Source organism: Columba livia, chromosome 2, assembly GCF_036013475.1.
Source record: "Columba livia isolate bColLiv1 breed racing homer chromosome 2, bColLiv1.pat.W.v2, whole genome shotgun sequence".
Lineage (NCBI taxonomy): Eukaryota > Metazoa > Chordata > Aves > Columbiformes > Columbidae > Columba > Columba livia.
Window position 1 is genome coordinate 33,259,679 of NC_088603.1, and position 27,304 is coordinate 33,286,982.

At 40.1% G+C, this 27,304-nt stretch overlaps 1 protein-coding gene across 6 annotated transcripts; it reads right to left on the bottom strand.

The window, feature by feature from the left end:
* Positions 1-32: 32 nt before the first annotated feature.
* TMEM196 (transmembrane protein 196) lies at positions 33-21,334 on the bottom strand. 6 transcript variants are annotated; one of them, XM_005510933.3, is made up of 5 exons: positions 20,443-21,334; positions 7,196-7,252; positions 5,147-5,401; positions 3,199-3,272; positions 33-884 (listed from the first exon to the last, which is right to left on the bottom strand). In XM_005510933.3, exons 1-5 carry the CDS (start codon positions 20,599-20,601, stop codon positions 866-868), a joined length of 564 nt encoding a protein of 187 aa, XP_005510990.1. In that variant the 5' UTR covers positions 20,602-21,334; the 3' UTR covers positions 33-865. The 6 variants fall into 6 exon arrangements, with proteins under 6 accessions (XP_005510990.1, XP_013225346.1, XP_021154731.1 ...); XM_013369892.3 differs by having other exon boundaries at positions 20,437-21,320; XM_021299056.2 differs by having other exon boundaries at positions 20,455-21,297.
* Between the last annotated feature and the right edge of the window lie 5,970 nt (positions 21,335-27,304).

Sequence of the window (27,304 nt, forward strand, 5' to 3'; positions counted from 1 at the left end):
AAGAAAAAGCCTCAAAAGATCTCTCTAAAATCTCTGGTTTAGATTTCATTTTATTTGTCATCTTTTATGAACAAATTACGAAATATACTTCATTCACAAACTGGAAATATTTACAATTTCTTTACAACAAGGCATTGTTGAGGTTTTGATTTATGGCATTCTTAGAGCATTCTGTCTTTCAAAACAAAGACATTGGTGGTGTTTTCAGCACACTGTTAATTTACGCTCTGAATGTGAAATGAAAGCCTTTTGGAGAATAATTTGCACTCTTTTTTGATACGATCTACTGGGAAAACTGAGGCTGGATGCATTCGCATTGTGAGGAGAGGGACTGTGCAGATGCATTGCTGGTACCATGCCATATGATCTGAAGCCACCATATTACACCAGATGTTGCTAAGTGGGGAGGAGAAAAAGCTTCCCCTGAACCATCTTTCCTCTGCCCTCTTCTGTTTAGGAATCCTGTGACCAGGCCAAATGTGGTCCAGTTTAATTATTTTTTTTTCTAGTTTTTGCGTCTTCATGAGAAGAAGAGTCTTGAGAAGTCTATTCCAAATACTGTCACAATTCTGAAGAGTTATTCAGACAAAAAACCCAAAAGATAGTAGCCAGGACGTGAATAGATATTGTATATCTGCAAAATGTTTAGGAGACAAATTTTGAACATGTCTCTAAAAGGGAAATGCAACTGTGCTGTTCTGCAGTTGTGACCTCTGAGCCATAAAAGCTTAGATAGTTCAATTTTCTCAGTTTCTTGGAGTCTGTTTTTTCCTGAAGAAAATTCTATAACTGCTTCTTTCCATGGAACTTTTAAAAATCTCTTAATATACACTTCCATTATAAATCAGATGTGGGCCACCATTGCTTAGGTTGTCTGTAATTTCCTAGAAGAAGAATAGAAAAAAATGATTAAAATTACAATTATTTTTATGATGTTTAAAATTCAATTAGCTGAGGTTGTAATAAAAAATTAACAAACTCTGAATTTCAAACAGTCGGAAAAACTGTACATTTTTTATTTGGCATTATAAATCTCACTGTAAAAGAAAAAATCACATTTCTTCCTACATGAATTAAGTACATTTGAAAGCTGATAAACTCATTGATACTGATTGAGTTGGATACTACTCTCAGACCACATATACAGCACTGATGGCATCCGTGCAAATTTTGTCACACTGTCCTTTGAAAGTGCTTCAACTCAAGCTTGTGTGGTAATCTACAAAGGAACAAGATGGTAATCAAGTCTTGTTTCTATTCAAACCTTTTTGTATGGTGACATGCTACAAACAGATGCCATTTGATGCTAGCTGGGATAGACATTTGGGAAACAGGTCTAGATCCAAACAGCATCTAAGGGTTTTGACTGCTGGCCTTGGTATGGGACTGATTTTGGTTTTCCCTTGATAAATCAGATTACAGTTTTTAGCAGTTCAGCAATTGCTACCCCAGTGGCAGATGAATCATCCTGGAGTAAGCTGACCTGATCATGAGTCAGAATCTTAAAGCACCTAAATTAAGATTTGTTTTCCAATTCTCAAATTGCAATCCAAACAATACCTATTTAGCAGCTGTCTAAGTGTGGAGATGGCTACATTAATTAAACAATTCTCTAACCTTCAAGGCTTCAAAGACACATAGAATTTATGTTCAGAACTGCATTATTCTGAAAAGTCCTAGGTCTATTTCATACTAAATTAAACCCAGATGCAGAAATTAAGTGATCTGGTGCTTATGTCCAAGAACAGATCCTAGACAACATCCAGCTCTGGGCACACATAAAAATGCAGTTTGGGCTATTATTATTAAATTCAGGCAGATGAAGTGGAGGTGCTACTGTTGGCCTAGTTCTGAAATATTTGTGTGAGAACCAGAAGCCATTGTCTGCATAGAAAGATTAAATTAACCTCTTCTACCTCTTAGGTGCATTTGGAGAAAATGTAGTAGAAAAGGGGTTTGTTTGTCCCCCTTCTTGTGGAAGTTTCTATGAAGGAAGTACAGCAAGAGTCATTGGGCTAAGCAGAGAGAGATGGAGACAGAAAGAAATAGCCTAACTCTATAGCGTAGTAGCTGAGACTGTTGGTAAAGAGAAGAAAAATTCTGGGACCTGGTTTTTATTCCTAATCTGACTCTTTCTTCTTTTGATCTGCAATATTTGATTTATAAAGAGTTAGGGAGGGAGAGACTAGAACTTGTAGTTTGACATAAAGTGGAAACACTAGGGCCTCCTCTCAGGTGTTACCAGCTACTTCTCAAAATAGATCACAAGATTTAATTATTCCATGCACACTTTTTGCAAGAAAGAGTGCCTTATTCCTCTATACAAAGTAAATTTAGGGCCATCAAACCAAGTAGCCCTGCCAATTAATACTCCTGAATCAAGCATAAGCTTCAGAGAAATAAAGTGTGTAAACTTACTGAATTTTGAGCATTTTCTACCACCCAGCTCTCCATTTGCAGGTGATGGTGTTGGATGTTTTTGTATGGTGCCGTATTCTGCTTATACACTAAAGAGGAACATGTGTGCCTGCAGTGTCACTGTCTGGATCCCAGTTTGAGGGCTGCCTACTCTGTAACGAGGCACTATGCTAGAACCTGGTTTTAGGTGCCTAAACCCTTTGTTGGATCTATGCTGAAGATATCAGTCAGCTGGGAAAGGGACCGAGAATCCCAAAGCCATTTAATATTAACTATCAGTTGGCCACATATTGATAGTGATGACCTGTCAGAAGGCTGCTCGTGACTCAGTGTAAATTTCCTTTTGTCAGCTTTGTCACTTGAATCCTCTGCAGACATCAGCTATTAGAATATCGTCATAATTTCAGAAAATATTGAAAACCATTTTTCCCCAATATTTCCATTTTCAAAAATAGAAGTATTAATAAATTAAGAAATATTGCTGAATACAAGAAATGAAAGAGCACATAGATTAGAAGCAGAGTGAGTCAATCGTGGCAACATCCAAATAGGAGCATTTGGATGTCTATAACTAGGGTGAATATTTTAAATACTCAACTTACTTCCATATTGCAGCTTTCACCATGTAGATTTATGTCACTACCTAGAAGCACCATTCCCAACTCAGAGTGACACCACAGCATCAGCCAACTTTGATTAGCTGAAGCTATGACTTCCTCTTAGAGGTGGCCCTTCCTGAAGTGACATAACAACATGGTAGCTCCCTAGCATTCAGCGTACCTTGGAGGTAACTCTGGTGTCGGGGGAACCACCGGGCAGCTGGGCAGGTCGGTTATTTCAATACCCCTCAATCTCTAATATAAATATAACAATTATACAATAAATATAGCACAAACAAATGCGCATGCAGTACATGTCTATATTACTGTATATCAGATATATACAAGATAGGCTTATATATCAAACACTTTAAAGCTATTTTCTAAATTGGGCCTAATTTAAGGTAAGTTTTTAAGTAGCCTTCATTACTTTTTAGGGGCATGCCTTGAGCTAATGTACTTAAACCTGCCAGCAGCAGGCAGTCCACACACTATAGGTCTAAGAAGTCCCAGATCAGACCATCTACGCATGCATACTTGATTCTAGAACACACGTGCAGGGAGTTCCCCATCGGTGGGGCGCATCCCACACTCACTGAGCATGTGCAAGAGGGTTGCTGTGCACATGCATCATGGCCCTGCACCCAAGATAAGAGGGCACCCAGCAGTCCCCACTGCCAAGTGTCTAAAAACTCAGTAGGTCAACAGGTCAGGAAAGGAGGGAATGAACTACTGCTATATGTGGTCATCTTCAGCCCAAATTGATAGGGCTGGCAGGTGTTTGTATTTTGAAAGGTATTTCTTCCCAGGACATTTATTTTTTCTTTCCCTCTCTTTTTCTCTCAACTGGGCTCCATCTTTGTCCTTGTTGAGGCAAGAGCCTTTTTTTGAAAGGCAAGATCTAGCCTACCATCTTCAAGACCATGGTCACATTTGCCTACATGGCTCATCAGAATTCTACTTCATTTTAAAGTGAGAGGGAGAAATGTATCTCTTCTTTTTATCACTTTGCTTTCCTGCTTCTATTGTAACCTGTAATTTTTAACTTTTTAAAACATGTTTCAAACATCTTTTAAGGTGAATTCATTCTATATTTCCATTTGGAGTCTCCTTTCAGTTAAGAAACCAAAGAATAGTGACAAGTAATTTTTACTTAATGGACAATTAACTGCTATATAATGTTTTGTCAGGGAATCTGAAAATATTCTACAGTCTGAGTGAATTAATCCTCGGTCTGCTGTTCAGACGTCTCAGTAGATATGATACAGACTGTTGAACCAACTGTAACTCAAACTTGCACATGAAGGATTAGATGGGCAGTCCACTTGGCCTTTGTTCCCTTCTATACCCATTTCTCAAACGAAAGGCTTTGGATACAAAGTCCAAATGTAAAGCACAGCATGTCAATGAATATTGAGCTCCTCAAATATTAATCAGATCTGTAAATCCAAAGAGTTGATTTCAAAATTCTTTTCAATAAATTCTTTTGATCCTCTGTGCTCAACTTTGGGAGCTTAAATTTAAAAGTACCTAAACATAGACTTAGACACCTTAGTAAGCTTCCTTTTCACACAGAAAGGCAGTAAATGTTCAGTGCTACAAATCTGACCAGTTTCATTTAGGTATCTAAATATACCCTTAGGTGCTTAGGTTTAGTCATCTAGGTTTGTGAAATGTGGCTTTTGTGTTCAAATAACCTACTTTATAAGCTGAGTACTTGGAAAAGGAAGAAATTGATTAAATCCTGGAAGCATGCAATGATGTGGTTACAGAAAGCATTCTGTGCTTTTTCACAGTATAATACATGATAATCCATATTAATAAGGCTTCCAGTTATTTATGAAGTGCTATCTTTAGCAGCTAAGCCCTTGAATAGCTATACAATGGAATTGTGTTGAAAATGGATGTACTTTATTGAAATGGATGTACTGCAAATATACAGTACCTAAAAATAGCTCCATATAATGCAACATAATAAAGCTCACACAGAATGGCAGCATTTCATTTCCCAGAAGCTGTTTCTTATATAAAACTAAAAACTGGATACATCTCTTGCCAATTGTAAACATTAACATATACAGTAGCATTTTAGGAGAAGCAGAACAAATAAGGGAGGACACACAACTCACTTTTTCTGCCATTTCATGGGAGTGATGCAATGAATGTTCTCTTTCTGAGAACATTCGCCTTTGTTCATAGCTGGCTAGCCGACAAGTAAGCCATGAAGAAAGGGTGCAACCACCAATTCCAATGCATGCAAGAGACATGGAGGCAAGATGCAAAGAATAGAGAGCAGTCGACTTCTTTGTCAGAGCACGAAGAAATTGAAAATTTAAGATTCCTCCGATTAGTCCACAGATGCAACAGGCAGAAAAAAGTATCATCTGTCAGGAAAGACAAGAGAGGTTATGTCACGGTAAACATTTTTCAGAGACAGATTCATTCGTATACAAAATGAGACTAACCAAAATTCAGTGCTTTGATAGCATCATGGACTGCAAAACACTGCACAGACGCTCATTTTTAACTCCCTCAGCTCCCACAGAGCTCCAAGGGAATACAATACCTTCTGGTGTACATGAGTTAAAATTAATGTTGCTTGTAAAATAAAGTTGCATAGAATGACTTGGCCATGTTGAAAGTTAGTTAATGGAAGGTCTACTAGGACACAAATCTTCTGATTTCCAGCATTTCATTCAAAATAGTAACATGACAGATGTGTCATAATTTTCTGTTGTGCAGTTTCTTGCCACTCCGCAGGAGTGAACACCTCAGATATTTGTTCTTGCTTTGTGTGCCCTCTGACTCTGCCTCCAGTTCAATTCTAGTTTGTTCAGTCAGACAGCAGTTTGGAGGCTTTCTACAACTTTTGTGGGGACTTCAAAAGTGTTTGACGTGGATGTGCTGGACAAAGAAGCAAAATAAACAACAAAGAAATTTGTGATGCAGCTCTACAGAAGGTCAGTGTGGTGACTAGGTGTTTGGTTTTAGCCTGGTTAAAATGTTTCTGGGAACTCCAGAAGAATGTGAAACAGGCTGCAAATAGTGAGACATATTTAAAGACCTCCTATCACTTTAGCCACAAAGGTGCCACCCAGATTCAGGATGTCCTTGAGCCACAAATGACTCTATGACAAAAGACCTTATTATGGAGACATTGCTAAATTATTGTCTTATTCACTTCCCTTGGTACTGCTGGCCTGTCAGATGTTGATCTAGGTGGCCTTTTATGTTATTCAACATGGCTTTGTGTATTTACTTATCTTCTCTGGTAGAAACAATTTGTGGAGCCTTACAGACCACACAACTGGGATGAGAATTTCATCAGGAATGTCACATTCAGGCTGTATGCTGCACTGCACTGGGAAGTGACTACTCCATGAGACCACCAAAACAGACAGCTTTTAGAAACTGGTTATGGTCTACATGCTTTAAGAAATGAGACTGTCATTGAAACAGAGTTTAGTATAACTCATTGATATTCAAAAATACTTTGAGAGAGATCTTCCCTTCACACTTGTGCTGGTTTTACAACTTCCATCTGTATATGGCAGAATAATCAAGCTGACAGAAAACAAAGCCAGACATTGTCACCTACAATAAGATCATGTCTTTAACATAAAGTTCTGCTGCATCTTGTGTAATAATAACACCATTTTGCTGCAGTCAGAAAAATTACTATATTTCTGATTCTTAGAAGAGAGAGAAATATCCACCATCACTTTAAGACTGGCTTATTCATTATTCTGACTGGAAAAATAACTTATTGAAATCTAGAACCAAACTTGGTCTGCAGCCTCATTGAGTGGTAGCCCAGTCATGTCACACTTCACAGAAATGGGTTTTTGAAGGAGAGAGGTACAATCCAGTGAAGTTACTAGGGAACTTTTTATTGACTTAGCATACAATTGTGTCAACATGTTTTCCATCCATATTTACCCAGACAGGGGTAAATGGGGTCCTGTGGCTTAAATAGGCATAATGCAAATAGGTGATTTCAGACCTGTCTTGTTTTGCTTGATTTACCCAGAGTTCTGATTGTTTTTTTCAGACTGCTGACTTTCAATTTTAACTGACCTTTTATCGGAAACACTTGGACACAAAAAGCCCTCAGTGAGGGGTTCAGGTTAGAAAAGTATGCCTTTCAAATATGTTATATATGCGGTGGGAAAACTTACGACAAGTCCAGATTTTTTTTTGGCGCACAATATTCCACATATGCCACAAAGCAGAAACTGGAAAGAAAAAAAATATCAATTATTTCAGCATTTAAGGTCTGAAGTTTAAATTCTTCTGTGTTGCTGTAGTGGTGACCACAACAGTAGGTTAGGCAATGGTTACAGTAGTCAGCATTTTTATCACAAACCTTATGTTTCAGGAAGTTGTAACTCAAGCATAAATACACTTATCTGAGAAGAAGAAACTAGGATGAGAAGCCAGACTGAGGGTGATTACTCATAAAAAAAAATAGATACTACTTTTAAGCATCTTGGGTAAAAACAAAACACAATAACAGCAACAAAACCCAAACAAAACAGAACAGAACAAAACAAAACCACAAAAAAAAAAAAAAAATTGAAAAAAAGAATTTTGCATACAAAAGATGTCTTTTTACTTTTCTTTTTCTTTTTTTCTCAGAAAAGTTTAGCAAGGTAGTAGACAGTGATCCAAATCAGGAAATGCAGGAAAGTCTGCTTCAGATTCTGGATAGCCCACTTTGCAAGAGATAGCATGAAGGAATCTACATGTTTTTTATGTAGTTCTCTTTCACAAACTGGTCTGCTAATTGTCACACCAAGCATTAGGCAAAAATTAATTAACAAAAACTGAAACACCCCCTACCAGGTGATATGAATAGATGTTAGTGCTTTTTAGTGGCCTGTGTCAAACACTGATGACATTCTCTGATATCTTTTCCCTCTTCCAAAAAGGTTTAACAAGAGAAACAGCAAACAGTCCCTGAGGGAGCAGTCATAGTAGGAACTACAGGAGTTGTATGAAAGCAACAAGGTGTTTGTAATACCGTCAAAAGATTTCTTTGATACATCATAAACTCCTTTATTAAGAAATCTATGCTACTTATTTTCAGTAAAGCTAACCCTACACCCCTATTGGGAAGTAATTTGATAGTTTAAAAATGGGATTTTTCCACATCCCTTTTCACTGAGATGGTATTGCTATCAAAGTCTCTGCTTGACCTTGATTTAGGATTAAGTCACAGAGCTGACCTGACTGTTACATAGAAGTGAAAAAATTTAAGCAGTCTCTATACAGCATTCATGGTCTGTGTAATATGGACTTTTACCCTCCAAATGGAGATTTACCCTCCAAAATTCTGAAACTTCAGTATCTCAGTTGAGGAAGCATTTTATCTCCCTCCAACTAAAGTAGTTCATACATATAGCTAATAGTAAGCCTTGAGATGTATTTTTACTCTAAGTTAGGCCCATTGAATCAGATCCCAATATTTAATATGGTTAACTTTTTTGCTATATTATTTACCTCTATACTAAGTTTGGGATGTGGACTTAATACAATCTGATTGCTGAATGGCTTAGGATGTACCATACAATTGGTAGTTGCTACTAGAGCTCACCCATTGGAATAACAATCAAAAAAACAATGGGTAGGGCTCCCTCTGATCCTTTATCTCAGGCAGAGAAGATTTCAGCTCAGAACTATTAGACCTGCCTTGTGAGCTTTCACTCCACTGGGAGTGCAACTCCATGTTTTGGAGTTGCACTCCCAATCTTATCATTGCAGATTGCCTCAGCTGAAGGCATGCTTTAGATTTTCACATGTAGTGTTTTGTATTTCTCAACATCAATGCAGAAATCTCAAAAAATATTTTTATTCAAGACATCACTGTAATTAACTTCAATTCAGTCAGACTTGATAATGCAGATTAATAATATCATTTCTCCCTGTAGTCATTGAATAGAATTAAAAGGAAAATTTTGTGTAAGGAAACATTTATGAGTTCAGGAAAGCTTACAGAAACAATCTGGAAGCCACTATCAAAGATAGATTCAACTTGTAATAAGGGTATGTTAACTAGTTTAAAAAGCATGTGTTTTGATAATTTACTTTCTAAGATGAAAGAATAGGTCATCTGTCTTTTCAAGAATGCTCTAATTCTGCTTCTGTTAGAGTCAATTTATTTTTTACCATTGATTTCTATTGGAGAATACTTTCTATTTCCATTATACAGTCTTTGCTGGCCAGAAGGGAATGTAATGAACATTGAACATGGCCAAAGGAGCAACAAGAAAATTACAGATTCACTCAGCATTAGAAACCACCAGTTGTGGCAGTTCTGCTATTTTTCACTGTTTTTGAGGGACAGGACGCACACCCTTCCAAACCACTTCTAGGTAGTGCCATATACATAAATGTTACTTAAAGTATTTCCCAGTGGAAATCCAAAGAATACTGAATGAGCTAATCTGCAAGCCCTATGGTACTGGTTATTCTCAAAACCAAGGGGTGACTACTGTATTCCATAGCATTTAAATTATCTGAAGTACTACCTGAACTAATGATTTGGATGAAGGAGTTGAATGTACATTAAATAAATTTGCTGATGATCCTAAATCAGAAGGAACTGTGGACTCCCTCAATGGTAGGGAGGCCTTACAGAGAGATTTGGATAGACTAGAGAGCTGAGAAATCACTGACCTTATGAAATTTAACAAGAGCAAGTGCTGGATTCTGCACCTGGTACAGGTGATCCTGGTTATACATGCAAACTGGATGACAAGAGGTTGGGACCAGTCCTGTAGAAAGAGATATGGGAGTCTGGGTTGATGGCAAATTGAATATGAGTCAGCAGTGTGCCGTGGCAGCCAAAAGGGTCAGCTGTGTCCTGGGTGTATCAAGCACAGCACAGCTGGTCAAGAGAGGTGATTGTCCTGCCAGACTGCACTAGTGTGTCCCAGCCTCGAGTACTCTGCGAAGTTTTGGGTGCCTCAGTATAAGAAGGACATAAGACTATTAGGGTGTGTCTACAAGAGGGCAATCGAGATGGTGAAAGCCTTATGAGGAGTGGCTGAGGTCACTGGGTTTGTTCAGCCTGGAGAGGGCTGAGGGATGACCTCATCACAGTCTACAACTTCCTCAAGGGGACAGCGGAGAGGGAGCTGCTGACCTCCACTCTGGTGACCAGTGATAGGACACAAGGAAATTGAATGAAGCTGTATCAGGGGAGGTTCAGACTGGACATTAGGAACAGACTCCCCAGGGAAGTGGTCATGGCACCAAGCCTGTCGGAGTTCAAGGAACATCTGGACAATGCTCTTAGTCATATGGGTCAGTTTCAGGTAGTCTTGCAAAATAGCAGGGAGTTTGACTCAATGATCCTTATGAGTCTCCTCCAACTTGAGATATTTTATGATTCTGTGATACTATTGTATTGTGTCAGGGTCTGTATGTATGCTCTGTACGTATTTTCTCTCTCTGTGCATCTACAATATTTATACATATACACAAGGAATAAGGTGTCCCGTAGTTAAAGAACTCAAGAGAGAACAAATTGAAAAATTCTTCTCTTCTCTTCTCTTCTCTTCTCTTCTCTTCTCTTCTCTTCTCTTCTCTTCTCTTCTCTTCTCTTCTCTTCTCTTCTCTTCTCTTCTCTTCTCTTCTCTTCTCTTCTCTTCTCTTCTCTTCTCTTCTCTTCTCTTCTCTTCTCTTCTCTTCTCTTCTCTTCTCTTCTCTTCTCTTCTCTTCTCTTCTCTTCTCTTCTCTTCTCTTCTCTTCTCTTCTCTTCTCCTCTTCCATTCCATTCCATTCCATTCCATTCCATTCCATTCCATTCCATTCCATTCCATGCAGTTGGGTATTCCTGGTTCATCCACTTTCTTCTGTGTGAGCTCGAGAAGGTCATGCCAAAGTTTTATGACCCATATAACCACGAGTCAGGCAAGCTGTGAAACTGAATGCACTAGTGTGCCTGAACATGTTAAAAACCTTAGAAGAAAAGCACTTGGGCAGTAGCAAAGGCTTAATACAATTTGGGGTTTTTTTAGGTGACAGAGTGTTACATTCACAGAGAAAAGCCTTGCCCAAAAAGCAGTATGGTTATTTATTTATGACAGCAGGCATTTTGCTATTAAAACCAATGGATAAATTTGAGCCACAGTGTTGGGCAATTAAACCTCATGCACAGCTTTGAAAATTATGAGCCAAGTTTACTGCTTTCTTAGGCTGCAGACGGTTCTGATTCACTGGAAACAGTGGCATCCTGCTTTACAAAGAGAATATTAGCATCACCCTGTGTTCAGGAACACTACTCATGCAGAGTTGCCTTAGCCAGGCTTCTTAATGCGTAGACCTCTAGAAAGGTTAAGAAATCAGTGGGACATTTTGGGACTGACTCTGATAATTGCTTTTTGATAGAATAGCGAGTGACTTGGAATTTTTTTTTTGTTGATACTATAGTAGTTCCCTGTAAAATATTTGATGTCTCAGTGTTGTGATCAGCGATAGTGAAAAGGAGATGGGAGAAACTACACTAGCTCTTTGTACCAGAGAAGAATGTGAGTACAAATCAGACTCTAAAGGAATTTCCTATGTTTGTTCCTGTTCATCATTTAATTTTGAACTCTTCTGTTTTGTAATACCACCAACTGGAATACAGCCACCATAGGCTCTGCTGTCTTGCCACTCTGTCTGTTCTTGGCTATCCTGAAGGACTTAATCTTTATGCCAATGTCATTCTGTTTAACCTTGACTTGTAACTGTTGAGCTACTCTGGACTACAGTTTACCCATGACTGACTAATACTGTCATGCTGAGGACTTTCTCCTTTCTACATTAAAATTGATTATCCTCAGTCAGTTTTTACTAACTTCTCAGACACTTTAAATGTATCACAGTATCACAGTATGTTTGGGATTGGAAGGGACCTCAAAACATCATCTAGTCCAATCCCCCTGCTGGAGCAGGAATGCCTAGGTGAAGTCGCACAGGAACATGTCCAGGCGGATTTTGAATATCTCCAGAGAAGGAGACTCCACAACCTCCCTGGGCAGCCTGTTCCAGTGCTCTGTCACCCTTACTGAGAAGAAGTTTTTTCTCAACTTTAAGTGGAAACTCTTGTGTTCCAGCTTGATCCCATTACCCCTTGTCCTATCATTGTTTGCCACCGAGAAGAGCCTGGCTCCATCCTCATGGCACTCACCCTTTATATATTTATAAACATTAATAAGGTCCCCCCTTAGTCTCCTCTTCTCCAAACTAAAGAGACCCAGCTCCCTCAGCCTTTCTTCATAAGGGAGGTGCACCACTCCCTTAATCATCTTCGTTGCCCTACGCTGGACCCTCTCCAGCAGTTCCCTGTCCTTCTTGAACTGAGGGGCTCAGAACTGGACACAATATTCCAGATGTGGTCTCACCAGGGTGGAGTAGAGGGGAAGGAGAACCTCTCTCGATCTACAAACCACTCCCCTTGTAATACACCCCAGGATGCCATTGGCCTTCCTGGCCACAAGGGCACAGTGCTGGCTCATGGTCATCCTGTTGTCCACCAGGACCCCCAGGTCCCTTTCCCCTACACTGCTCTCTAATATGTAGTTTCCCAACCTATACTGGAACCTGGGGTTGTTCCTGCCCAGATGCAGGACTCTACACTTGCCCTTGTTAAATTTCATCAGGTTATTCCCTGCCCAACTCTCCAGCCTGTCCAGGTCCCGCTGGATGGCAGCACAGCCTTCTGGTGTGTCAGCCACTCCTCCCAGCTTGGTGTCATCAGCAAACTTGCTGATAGTACACTCTATTCCCTCGTCTAAATTGTTAATGAATATATTGAATAATATTGGCCCCAGTACTGACCCCTGAGGCACTCCACTAGATACTGGCCTCCAACTAGACTCCGCACCATTGACTACCACTCTCTGGCTTCTCTCCTTAAGCCAGTTTGCAACCCACCTCACTACTCTATTGTCCAGACCACACCTCCTCAACTTAGCTGTGAGGATGCTGTGGGAGACTGTGTCAAAGGCTTTACTGAAGTCAAGGTAGACCACATCCACTGCTCTGCCATCATCCATCCACCTTGTTACATTCTCATAAAAGGCTATGAGGTTGGTCAAGCATGACTTACCCTTGGTAAAGCCATGCTGACTGCCCCTAATAACCCTCTTATCCTTGATATGCCTTGAGATGGCACCAAGGATAAGCTGTTCCATTACTTTCCCAGGGACAGAGGTGAGGCTGACCGGTCTATAATTACCCGGGTCCTCCTTCTTGCCCTTTTTGAAGACTGGAGTGACATTTGCTTTCCTCCAATCCTCAGGCACCTCTCCCATTTCCCAAGACTTGGCAAAGATGATGTAGAGTGGTCCAGCAATGACTTCAGCCAGCTCCCTCAGCACCCGCGGATGCATCCCATCTGGACCCATGGATTTATGGATGTCCAGACTATTTAATTGCTCCCTGACCCAGTCCTCATCTACTAAAGCAAACTCCTCCATTGACCTGGCTTCATCCGGGTCTCAGGGGTACAGGGCTCCCCAGGACAGCCTCCGGCAGAGTAGACAGAGACAAAGAAGGCATTCAGTAATTCTGCCTTCTCTGTATCTTCTGCCACCAGGGCACCCATCCCATTCATCAGTGGGCCTACATTGCCTCTGGTATTAGTTTTATCTGCTATGTATTTGAAAAAGTTCTTTTTGCTGTCCTTGACCCCTCTCGCCAGCTGTAATTCTAAGGAGGCCTTGGCTATCCTAGCTGCCTTCCTACATCCTCTAACAGCAGCCTTATATTCTTCCCAAGTGGCCAGCCCCTGCTTCCATGACCTGTAAACTCTCCTCTTCTGCTTGAGCATACCCAACAGATCCCTATTGAACCACGCAGGCCTCCTGGCTCCCTTCCTTGACTTCCTTTGTGTGGGGATGCTCTGATCCTGAGCATGGAAGAAGCAATCTCTGAATGCAATCCAGCTATCTTGGGCCCCTTTTCCTTCAAGCAGTCTTGCCCATGGGATTTCCCCCAGCAATTGCTTGAAAAGGCCAAAGTTAGCCCTGCTAAAGTCCAGGGTTGCAATTCTACTTGCTATTCTGTTCCTGCCACACAAGATGCTGAACTCCACCGTCTCATGGTCACTGCAACACAGGCAGCCCTCAACCTTTACTGCTTCGACCAGTGGGCAGTGAAGTGTACACCCACCTAAGCCATGAGCTGCCCATTTCTCCAGGACAATGCTGTGGGAAACAGTGTCAAAAGCTTTACTAAAAAGCTTTACTAAAGGCTGTAGATGTTGTCTTTCCCTCATCCACTAAGTGGGTCACATTGTCATAGAAGCAGATCAGGTTGGTCAAGCAGGACCTGCCTTTCAAAAACCCATGCTGACTGGGCCTGATCACCTGTTTGTCCTGTATGTGCCATGTGATGACACTCAAGATGATCTGCTCAATAACCTGCCCTGGCACTGAGGTCAGACTGACAGGCCTGTAGTTCCTAGGATCCTCCTCCTGGCCCTTCTTGTAGATGGGCATCACATTTGCTAACCTCCAGCCAACAGGGTTCTCTGCTGTTAGCCAAAACTGCTGAGAATTGGTCGAAACCATCTCTTTTGGCCATTGGTCAGTTGAACTTTGGAATAAAGAATCAAAGACCTCCCAGAAAAGGACAATCAATGTTTATTTTGAGCCTGCTTTAATTTACTTTATATTAAATGTGGGCTTGAAACAAAACCTCTGATCTAAAAACCCAGAAATTTCAGTAGGGACACAGAAATCTTGAATTAGATTCAAGTTCCATGGTTTGGATCCATCCCTATTTCATATTTTCTGGAACAAAAGACTTGGGCTCTTTCACTTTCTCCCGGAAAAAGGGGCCTTTCTTAGTGATAATCTGAAAAAAAATATTCCGTTTTAGTGAGCTCTGCAGAGAGCCAAAGATTTGTTGTTTTCCATCATGCAGAAATAAAGGAATTATTTTTATTTTATATATTGAAGCTAAGAAACCTTTCTTTCAAGGAGGCAGAAGTGATGGTGACTGTAATTCCTGTGAGGAAATGAAAACTGCCTAAGGAAAATCTTCTGGAGAGAGGCTGAAGAAAATAGTGGAGAAAACCTGTTGAATATGACCACTGCTTCATCCCTACTTGTTGTTCATGACAAAGAAGTGGCCCAAAGTACATACACCTTGTGGAAAGCCCTCCAGCATTCTGGGTCATCCGTATTTATCCGATGAAATAGAGAAAGGAATATTTGAATTAAACACAGTGATAATGCAAGCATATAATACCTATTCAAATAATCCCCTGCTTAGAAGGATAAACTGTCAAGACAGAATCAACAGCTTCACTTCTATCTACTCTTGTCAGGTGGAAAAACAGAAAATCTCTGTTTTACTCTAGCACTATATAAACATGTGACTGCCATGAGAAGACCCAGGAATTTGAAATGAGTAATGTATAGAAAGGACCATTCTATTTAATGATCTTGTTGCTTTGACTCCACCCAAATGAGAAGAAACTGAAATTCCTAATGGATGAACTAGGCAGAGAAGGTATCTCTTCTTCAAAGAGGTATTTCAGAACAAGCATTCCGTTTTCTTAGTGCAGGCATAAAGGGCACAAAATCTGCTCATGAAAACAAAAGCATCAAACTAGAGAAAAATGACAACAGGCAAAAAGAACAAGCTTAGGTAGTAGGTTTCCCTGTTACCTCCATAGAGAAACACAATAATCTTTGCAAAAGCAGGATGGAAACTTCTAATGTCCCATGCAGTGGGTTGTGGGGACAGGAATGTCCAGCTGGCTACAGGTCATCCAGACCCAGCACCAGAAGCAACAGCATTGCCACAACCCAACCCCATGTCCCACAAAATCTGTCATGTTGAGAGGGGGCTCTGCTATTACGATTTGGAGTGAGATAGTGTTAAAACACATCTAATCTGAAATAATAGGTTGACCTGGTAGTGTGCTGTTTGGTCATATCAGTTCAGATAGTGCTACAATTTCCACTCTTACAAGCCATATTCAAGCAGTTTGAATTCTATCCCAGTCGCTCTGATTAGTGTTTCCATTCATCTGGTTCTAGGCCACAGAGATGCTTTAAAAATTTAAAATGTTTTTTAGAAACTCTCCAGGAAATTTAAACTGGGTCTCTTAACTTGAAAGTCTACCTGCCATCAGTGATTCAAAAAACCTTTGGTCTCCTGGAAAACTACTCAAATTCTCAGCACAAAATAATAATGTTTATTTAGTTGTTTAGGGCCTATCAAATAGTAAATAATGCTTTTGTTGTTTTTCTATCAAATATTTCATTTAGAGTATGACTACTTTAATCTCAAAAAGTAGTAGATTAAAGATCATTCCCTGCAGCTGAACTGAAGTCTTATCTCAGCAAAACATTTAAGCATATGTTTAACTTAGTTTATATTAAAGACATCTTCTTAAACGCAACCCAGGAACTACGAGTCTCCTTGAATAGACTGTCTTCCAGGTTGGTTTATGCTTCTGGAGTGTCTGAATGATAATGAAAACCTACTGAAAGATTTCTCAGCTGGAATGAATTCTCCTGGTTCCATGCAAGGCAAGAGCTCCCACACTTGGTACCTCCTCCCTCATCTACAGGTACAGAGCTCTCTCCAGCTTCCACTGAGCTCACTGACAGTGCTATGATTTATTTCATCAGGAGCCAGGAAGAAATATGATCAGTTTGATGAAAACGCAATGCACATGTTAAAATAAAGTAGGATCACATCTGCATTTTGTCTGCATGCTAAACAACAATGTGAATTTTAGTGCTCTTAAAAAAAAAAAAAAAAAGAAAAGAAAAGAAAAAAGTTTGCCTGTTTTTTCCAAATGAAACTTGGCAGCAGCAAAAACTAGATGCAAAATGTAATGTTTTAAAATTTTAGGCCACCAACATTGATTTAATAGTCTAAAATGATGTTCTTGCTCTGGGAGAATTTCAAACTGATTGGCCCCTTTTCCTTCAAACCTTGAGTAAATCAAAGTCATTGAAATAAAATATTTCAATTTCCAACTTGGAGGAACTTACTATAGCCAAACTATAAATGCAGATTTTTAATGGGCAGGCAGACTTTCATTGTGCTAAAATCACAAATCATTGAAACAATAACTCTGCCCCTACAGAAAGACGGACAGACCGACCAACATCCAGAAAATGCATCTCTCTCAAATACATTTAGATATTTGTCTTTATAAGTGAAGACACTACTACTCTTGAGGGGCATAGCCATAAGTGGATCATCATGTATCTTTCTTGCATATGAAGATGAATGGCATATTTGACTAAAGAAGTGGCTTTTGTCTCTCATTCTCTATCTCTCTCTGTGAGAGAATCTCATTTATAGCAATAATTTATTCACCACTGCAGGATAAATAAGAATTAGAGCCATATACATGTGTGTGTGCACAGTCACTAGTCACAGTGATAGTGTTGCAACCATTATGTTCTAAATCTATATCTGTGAATACCTTTTGAATTATTATCTTTTGATTTTGTTTGTTTGTGCAGAAGCCTTTTCTCTGGATGCTGACATTCCTGCTATGTTAGTGGTTCAGCATGCTTATCAGTCAGATTACAGATGTAATGTGACTGAATTGGAGTGGTGGATTTCAGAAATATGCATTTCCATGCATTTTTGATGTAGACATTGACTAGGTTTTCAATTTCTTCATTCTTGCCTACTCCACTTTCCCTAGCTTGTTTATACTTAATGCAAGACATGCAATGATCAGAGCACTTCAGCCCATGCTTAACTTCACTTGTGTATCTAATCTTACGGGTGGGATTCACATTCTTAAAGTTAGTTACATTAGTAAATTATCTACTGAATGGAGACAGTGAACAATAAGAACAACTCTTATAAGAAGAAAGATAATATGTGTTGAATGCAAAAATGCATAATAGGGAGGCAAGTATAGGAGACAGAATGTGTGTGATTTTAAGATACCCAAATTTTAGGAATTCAGGTTAGGGTTTCCATGGTGATGCTATCATCATCTACTTCCTTATGAACCTGGACCTCTGCTGAATTCCACCCACATAAAAGGATAGAACAGGGTCAAAACTTTTCAGCATATTTCGAGGTAAATTACAACAGGACATGACACTGTTCAACTTAACTCCAGTGTTTTGCATGTCAAAGTATTCCTTTTCCCTTTAATGTCCCTTTCTTTTCCTTAATGTTCATTTCTCAAAGGAAAACATTTATTCAAGAGTATGAATTGGAAAAAAAGTAACATAGTTTGTGCAAAACATATTCTTTAATACTGGCAACATGAGCTCCAGTGAACAGAAAGATGGCTTATGCCATTTCTGCAGCAGGACAATTCTGAGGATTGTGCAAACAAACCTTTCTCCAGTTGTTCTAATTTGGATCTAGCTATCCATGGCCCTAAGCATACCTGGACAATAGCAGATGTCTGGCTCCTTTCTTGTTCTGTCTCTCCTTCTAGCCCTCTAGTCAGAAGAACACAACCTAACAGACAATTCGAACTGCTGGAGTGGTACAAAGGGGGTGCCATAATGGTGACAATTCAGACCAAAGATATTTGGTTCAAGGCAAAGTAAGTAATCCTTTATAACCATGTAATGCCACTCTGCATACAGCTGTGATTTCTCTTTACCAAATGAAGCATAAGCTGCTTGCTTCCACTTCACAGTTTCTTTGTGGCTTCTCTGCCTACTCACCCTGCAGTTGCTTGCTCAGTTCCTAGCAGTTGATCCCTGCCTCTGCTGGCTCTCATTGTGGGCATCCTTTATCCACTTGTTACATTTTCAAACAAGTCTCTTTGGGTTCTCTTCCATGCCTCTACACTCATGTATGCAGAGAATTTCCTATAAACATCTGCAAAATCACTTCATTGTCTTCTGTCTTATTCCTCTCTAAAACTCTACCTAAAAGCAGCTTGAAATCAGCCAGACTGCTGGTGTGTTAATGCAACCACCTGTTATATCAATCAATTTTGGTTTGTTGCTTCTTTATACTCTATTACATCCTTTCATCCTACATCTGTCTCTTGCTTTGATTATAAGGTCCTTGGAGCCAACATCTATTGTAATAGGATCTTAATCTATGGCTAGTACAAACTCTGGGCTAACAGTAACCATAAAAATGATTGAGGCAGTTGGGCAGAAAATGTGCATTGTCATGAAATGGTATCAGCTGTGATATCGTGTCACAAAATGAAATCGCTGCATAAAATACTGATCTCACTGACTGGTCAAAACTCTTTGACTTCAGTGAAACCCAGGATATTGCCCTCTGTCATTAAATCTTCAGAAAGACACATATTTTTCAGTAATCTTTTTTCTTCATCAGCAATGATCAGAAAAATCCCTCTTTTAAGTGATTTTGACAATATCATTGCCTGTTGGCCACTGTCTTAATTGGACCTTCAATCTAGTTTCTCAACTGCCTGTTCTGCAGTGCAGAATTATGTGTGTGTTTATATACTGCCAAAAATATTTATGGCTGTTGTCAATAATTAATAATTACCAACAGTAAGAATATCACATGAAGCACTTTATCAGAATGAATGTATAAACTACAAGAGATTACACTGATGAATAACCAAGAATGTTTTGTATTTATCATCCTATCTCATGCAAAGCAAACAATCCTTTTCAAAATACTGCTGTACAATCCAAGCTGGCCAAAACCAGCTTTGGAGTTCGAAAATGCCCATTCATGTTTAGGCTCAATATTCAATATTTCCTACTCTTTGTTTTATAAATGTAAATGCACATTTGGAGGAGAATGCTTCCTAGAAACATGTACATCTCAAACTGAAAAAGATAAGAAACATTTTTGGGAAGTGAGAAATGCTCTGTGACATGAACATGCTGCTTCTATTAACCTATTGTTGGAGTTTGATTTTTCTGTTCATTTTACAAGGAGCTCAGGGTGCCCAGATCATGAGAACATATCTTTCCTTTTTTATCCCATTTCCTCTTTCTCTTTTTCCTCCAAAAGCTCAGAACTCAGCTGAGATACCCTTGACATTATTTTAAAACACCTTTTGACAGTCTCGCCATAAAGGACAGGGTTCTTCTTTTTTTAAAAGCAGAACTCACAGTCAATTTAAAGATCGTAAGCTATGGCCCATGTTCCACTCAAGGCATTGGGCTTTCCCAGGAGTGAGAATGGGTTCACAGAAAGTTCAGTTGTTCATAGCAAAATTTAAAAAAATGAAAAGGAGTGAGAAAGAAGGGGTCTCCCCCCACCCAGCACACACATACATCTCTCCCCCCGCTGTGCCTCCCCCTCTCAACCCACGAGTACGTAGACTGTACCCCATGCACATCAGAAATGGACCCGGCGAGGCTCTCGGCGCAGCATGCACACGCGGAAGGGAAGAGAAGGGAAGGGAGGGGGATGCCTTCGCACAGTCTGATCATCACCATAAAGAGTTAAAGAGAGAGTGAAATGGCTAACGTACACACACCCCGCTCCATACCGGAGAAGAGTCTCCCAGCTGAGGTTTATGCTCTGTGAGGACCAGGCTGAAACTGACCGCCCCCACGGCCACGCTGGACACCCCTAACCCTATCTCCAGCACGGAGAGCACCAGGAGGCTCCCGATGATCTGGCTGCTGGTGCACATCCTCCCTCGGTCATCCTTCCTTCCCGATCAGCCGGGGAAACCGCGCATCCTCATTCTCCTCCGGCGCTCCCGCCTCCTTAAGTCGACCCCAAACTTTTCTTCCTTCGCCGGCAGCCGGGGCGGAGCGGTGCATCCGTGGCCGGCAGGCGCTGCCGAGGGGCGGTGGGGCGGTCCCGGCTCCGGCTCCGGCTCCGGCTCCGGCTCCGGCTCCGGCTCCGCCGGGCCCCGCGCAGCGCCGCGCAGCGCAGCGCCGCGCCGGCAGCGAGAGCAGCCCCGCCGCCGCGGAGCTCTCCAAGGTGCCGGGCCGGCGGCGGGGACGGGGCGCCGGGGCCGGTCGGCTGGGCAGCGCGGCAGTCCGTATGCAGCACCACGCTCCTCAGGGGCTGCGCCTCCTCCGGAAAAGTCGACCTTGTCTGATCGCCTCCTGCGCTCTCATTGAAATGACCTCACTGGGATTTTTTTTTTTTTTTTCCTTATTTCTCTCTCCCCCTTCTGTCTCTTCCTGGGTTGGAGGTGGGGGCAAGAGGAGTGTGGCGAGCCCACCCCGGCTATATTTATGTATGAATCTAGACCCAATGCACAAGCGAGGCGCTACGGCAGCCCCGCCCCAGGGCCACAAAGCACGGCACCTTCCTGCGGTCCTCCCTTAGGCACCCCGGCTCGCACACCTCTTCCGTCCCGCACCCCATCGGGCTGGCGGCAGGACGCAGAGAGCGGGAGCAAATGTCAGCTGCAGGCTGCTGCCATGCAACGCTTGCGTAAAAGGTGACCCCTCTTGACAGGGTGTGCACAGGCCTCCCTCCTAACAGGTGCTGCTGTCAAAATTCAGGAGGAAGTCCTGAATTAGTAAAAGGGCTGGAGTCATGTCTCACCACTGCAAAACCCTCTGGTGTCTTCCAAAACACTGTTGCCATAATAGGTAACTGCTGTAGCCATGCTTGTCACTTTCACAATGGCCAGAACCGTGTCAGTCCTAAAGTAAATGAGTAACAAAGCAAAATATCACAAGAGACTCAGAGCTGCTACTTGAGCTATACTGGATTGCTTGGTACCGATCTTTATTTCTGCTGCTCGGATAAAGGGAATGCTTTGCCACCCTGACTGCAGTTTTACAATTGAGTTGTGCTGCAAAACAGGGTAACATGCAAGCAATCTAGCACCTTAGGTTTCCTAAATATGGGCCACCAACCTATGAGCAGTTACCTTAAGAATGGGGCAAAAGTGCTCCTTCAACAATTGTATCCCCAAAATCTAGATCATTATTAAAAAAAAAAAAAAAAATCACTGTCCTTCAGGATTTAGCTGATATTCTATATATATATATTCTAATTTTTCATTCTAAATATAACATATATAGAATTTTTCCTTGTATACACAAATATGGAATTATTAACCTCTATAGAAATCCTGCACGCAAGTATCAGAATCCAGAAGGGTAGTCTAGACTTATCCATTATTTTGATGATACAATTTGAAGGCAAGAGCATGAGATTAGCAAAATCCTGATTGAACTTATTTTGGGGGCTCCAAAACTTGTGTCTTGTGTTTTGAGAAGACAACAATTGAACCACTGGCATGGGGGAGACAGAATGTTAAAATGCAAGAGAACAAGCTCTACATATGCACTTGAGAAGACTAGATCCACCATTACAAGCCAGAGTTTAGTTCTCATTTGTAGAAATTGAATATTTAATTGCTGTGAGTGGAGTTTAGACTGGCATCAAAGTCTGTCACATTAAGTTTTTTATGTTCTCTAGGTATTTGAGAGTGAGAGAAAGGGGTCCTAAGATAGGATCTTAATGCTTTCTAGTTTAAAACTTTGGTTGTTTCATGTTTTCACACACTTTTCCCAGTTCACAAAAGCAGAACAGGAAAGCTGCATTATATTTAAAGCCGAATTGTCCCCTTTTCATCTTTTATGTTTTAAAAGGTACCTGACACCTCTTATCATTAAAAATCAAGGCACAGCATAAAAGTTCCTAAGCTACTATACTTATGTAGGAGGATGGAGAAAGCACAGATTTTCAAGTACCCACATGGGTGTAGGAAGGTGTTTCTGCAACGACTGTATCCTTATTATGTCAGATTGTTAGAAACGTTAAAGTGAGCTAAGGTGCTATGATTTTACTGCTCAGAATATATTTCACCAGGACTATAAAAGCCAGTGGTGGTAAGAGAGGAATCTCATAATGACAGATGTAATTAATGTATTTAATACTTGCAGCCAGATAGAGTGACTGTCATATCAGGAGAGAGGTCATGTGACAGAAATAAGATTTCCATAAACAACTTGTTTTATGTAACGTTTCCACTTTAGTCATAATAAGCTGTCAGAAAGATGGGGGGAAAGAGACCTTGTGAAAAGCATATCCTAGATGGAGATCACTTCATGCAACAGTTATCAAAACAAGAGTGTGAAACTGGAGTTCAATGGCAGGAGAAGAAGTGCTCTGGGTGCCTGCTTTCTAATCTGCAGCCTGTAGAGAGGTGAAAAGCTAAGCAAGACCTTAGTCAGAGTTTATGAGATTACCTATGAGGAGCTGTGTGAGTTATCACTGTTTTGCACCCTTTCAAATAAAGGCAGGAAGGAAATGTAATATTCTGATCATTATCGTTTTAAAATGAAAAGATACAGTCATTGTCCATGTAATCACTTTAGTTTATTTGTACTATGGTGCTGCATCATCATTATCTGCTGATCTAGGCAATTAACTTTACACACGGGACTGTTCATGCATACATTACAGCACATGCTTGCAGCTTTGCAGCACTAAGGCACTCTTGAGTTATTTAACTGCTTACTGTCTCAACTGGCTGGTTTTGAAATATCTCCTGTATCTCTGATTCCTGTAACAAAAAGATTATGATGAAATACTAGGAAAAAAAAAAAATCATTCAATGTGTGGGCAAGTTTTCATTATAACTGCAGAAAGTTAAATACTGAAATCCCATCTCCAAAGTACAATTAACTACAGTCATGAGGGCTTTGGATTTTTTGATTTAAACTGTTGAATTCATGAACAAAAGTCATCAGTCTTATTCTTCTTGACTTCTTTGAAGGATTTTTTTTTTTTTTAATTATTTGGGACTTCAAAAATGGTTCATTACAAAAAAATTCTAGTCACACAGTGGGATGAAGAGTAATTGAATGACATAGTACTGGCAATGAAGAAATAGAAATCAGAGTACAAAGATTAATTTATACTAACTTCCATTTATATGGCTCTAATGGCCAAAAGGAGAGAGACTGAGGAGGTTATAGCCTCTCCATTGGAAATGACCAGGTTTATATAACACTTTTGAGCATATATTTTTAGCTGAATGCATCCTGTTAAAGTGGTTGAATTTATTTATTCACAAATTCCATGCATCTATAAAACAGTACTTTAAAGAGCTTTATTGTGAATAAGAACTGGGCCTATAGCATTAAATCAGAATTCAGACCATTGAATCCAATTCAGCCTAGGTAAATTGTGAATAAAGTAGAAACTGTACAGCTGTCCTATGGCTGCTTAGAAGATGAGAAATAAGTCAGTGCAGTTCCAAGAGAGGACATACCCTGTAAACTTTGGTGTTGCTAATATGCAGGTATAAGGTGGCAGTCTTGGCAAATAAACAGATGTTTGAGTGATCTTGGAAGCTGGATTACTCTTTTACTTTATGGATTTATTTTCTAACCAATCCCCAGGAATATCAATTGAGCTATCTCGGAGTAAATGACACAGACTAAATTACTTTAACCAGAACATTCTTTAGGAAATGGAAAAATGAAGCCTCAAGGGCAGCTTGCAAATCCTCTTCACAGGCACGTTCTGCTTTCACCTTACTTTGCAGATTCCATTTCTTTACACTGTTTTGTCACCTGGATCCCTTCAATTAAGTTTGACTGAAGCAGAAGCAATAGACAGCAGCACTCTAACAAATGGCTTTTAAGTGTTTGGGGTGATACAGTGCCTTGGCTTCTATAAAGAGATGCTCATTGATTTAATTCTAAAACCAACTGTATCAACTGCATCCTGTGTATAGAAATGTGTACAAAACAACCTTTAAAACAACCCTTTTTTTTTTTTTTGTTTTTGTTTTTTTGTGCAAAATCAGCTATTAGTACATTTTATTCCTTAGTTTGTTCATACTCTACAGCAGCATGCACTGATGTTCTAAAATAGGAAGCAAAACCCAGCAGAATCTTGTACAGGAGAAGATAAGGGACTGTCATTGATTTTGTCTGTTTAAAATTCAATACTCAGACAAACTTTCTGCTGAATGGGTATCTCAGCTCCAGTAAAGTAAATCTGTGGCACTTCTGTGGCTGTTAAGGTTGTTAGGTCACAATTGTTTTTCTTGGTCAAGTCATTAAGGTATTGGTTTATAACACACAAAAAATCTGATTACATATTCTAAAACTTGGCACATGTTTTCATTCAAGAGAAGTTAGAGGATTTATGACAGTCATTGATGTTGGGTGGAAAATTTCACATGTTCTCAGGTTTTGGTTGGGTAGTGAAAACTGGATGGACTCTATGTAACCTAAGTTAAAAATGAGTATAAATTACTTTTCCTTGGATTTATTCTTAACTACCCCCTCTGTCTACAACTCAAAGAAAGTGTGTTCCCCTCAAGACACCTTTTACTAGCTTGATTTGATGGAAGAAAGATTCTCCTTCGGTAGAAGAAATCAGAAAACTGTACACAAATTTGGAGTCTTCTTCTACTGATCAAAATATTAATTAAGAGTGCATGTGAAATTGCTTACCTTCATGCTACATACTGAGATATGAGTAACAGGATCTTTAAAGTGACTTGCTTAACATTGTACATAAAGTCTGTAGCTGGAGGTAGTATCTGTCTAGGATTGTAGTCTGCTGAGTAAGATCTAGATGTAAGGAAAAATGATCTTGACTTGGTATTTCCATGGGATTCAGGATTAAAGGAGAATGAAGAAGAAGTTCTCCATACCATGGAAAATAAAGGCTTGGAGCTATCTGTTTTTGGGGGCACAGGAGCAAAGAGGGCTGGGGACTAAGAAAACTGGAGGTCAGGAACTTATCATTCTGAGCTGAGCCTCTCTTTTATGCCAGAAGGGGTGAACATTTTGATGGAACCTGTTGTGTTTGTTTCCATGGGAAAGGCAAACAAAGCCAGTACTAGTCTTAACAATGTAGGCAAGCAATTGGTGGTTATTTTGATAGGCTGGAACTATGAGAGAGAAGACAGGACAGTTCAGTAGGGGCAAGAAGAAAATGGGAAGTGAGTGTGTTTGGAAGGTAATGCAGGGTCTCTTTGTCTCTTGCTTATCCTTGCAAGTATTTATGGACTTGCTGCAAACTCAAGCCCTTATGCATGAATATTTTGAATATGTGAGGGGAAGAGAAGGGCCCCATAATGCCATTCTTTCCATAAGAAGGGAAAATAAGAAATAGCAGGGGATAGAAGACTCAGAAAAAAATTGCTGGGGACTTTTTGTTTTCATGCCAAGGGATTGTGAGATAAAAAGTATTAGGGCAAAGACTTCCTTGCACTCTCTAACCTGAGCATTAGCAGGAACAGAGATCCCTGTTGATTCATTAAGTCCCTGTTTCATCAGATGTATATCTGATCAAATACTCTGCTCCCCTCAGCAACCTGATGACTAAACCTATTAAGGATATTTTTTATGAGAAAATGAGGCAGGAACAGGGTCTTAAACTGAAGGAGTGAGTCCTTGTTGCATGCTCCAGCTGCTCTCTGTCTGATGTGTATATTACACTTCACATCTTATTGTCTCTTAAGGTTTCTTAGTAGGAGAGAACGCTCTGAAAAAATGGGACAGGAGAGGAGGATTTTTATACCACCTCTGGATCTAAGTTGGAGGGAAAGTTTCTATCTAGGACATTAACCTAGATGATTGCCTAGAAGATGATCTGAAGCAAGTCAGTAGCTAGAGGCACTTTGAATTTCTCATTTTTATTTTGAACTGCTAGAAAAGTTATTCCATAGCTCCACGGTACATCTCACAGCTCCGCTCCAGAAGGTGTGAAGCTCTGGAAAGGTGTTATAGAGATATATAGCACGCGTATACCAACTCTGCAAAGAGAAAAAGCAGTTGCAGTGGGACTTCCTTCTTATACTCTACTCAGTAATCACCAAATCTACAGAGATAGTGAGCATTTTGTTCAGACCAGTTCTGAAACCTGATGACAACCTCGAAGCCATTGCACTTTAAAGTAATGCACTGCCATAATAGGTATGAGCATACTCAGGTTACCAGATACAGTTCCTAGCACCAGCTATGCCACAAGGATCTCACTGACATCTTCTGAATACATCTCATATTCATCTTGTCCTCCACAATAAACTGAGTAGTTTTCAAATGACATTCATGTTGTCACTGCTTGCAAGAAGTCTTCGCCAATTTACTCTGGTGATGGGATGAACACCAAGCATACTGACCTGAAATAAAAAGGAAACATATTTTTTTCCAAATAATTCATTCTATGCAATGCCCAGGAAAAATCCTGACTTAGTCACCTTTTTTTGTTTTAATACATTAACCTTGGATTTTCAAAACAAAGCAAAAGTGAGATAACATCATTACTGTCTTGCTATATAAACAGAATGTATAAACAGTCTCTGCAGGATAGTAAATTAATGTGCTCTTTGAATTGCATGACTTACATAACCTGTCTGACATTCTGCCATCTCTCAGACTCTGGCCTTCACTTTG

Excerpts from the sequence above, each read along its gene's own strand:
- TMEM196 (XM_013369892.3), bottom strand. The coding sequence starts at position 20,601 with ATGTGCACCAGCAGCCAGATCATCGGGAGCCTCCTGGTGCTCTCCGTG. Across the intron at positions 7,253-20,436 it reads CGGTATGGAGCGGGGTGTGT|TTTCTGCTTTGTGGCATATG; the intron begins GTACGTTAGCCA and ends TTTTCTTTCCAG. Across the intron at positions 3,273-5,146 it reads CCCATGAAATGGCAGAAAAA|AGATTGAGGGGTATTGAAAT; the intron begins GTGAGTTGTGTG and ends TATTTATATTAG.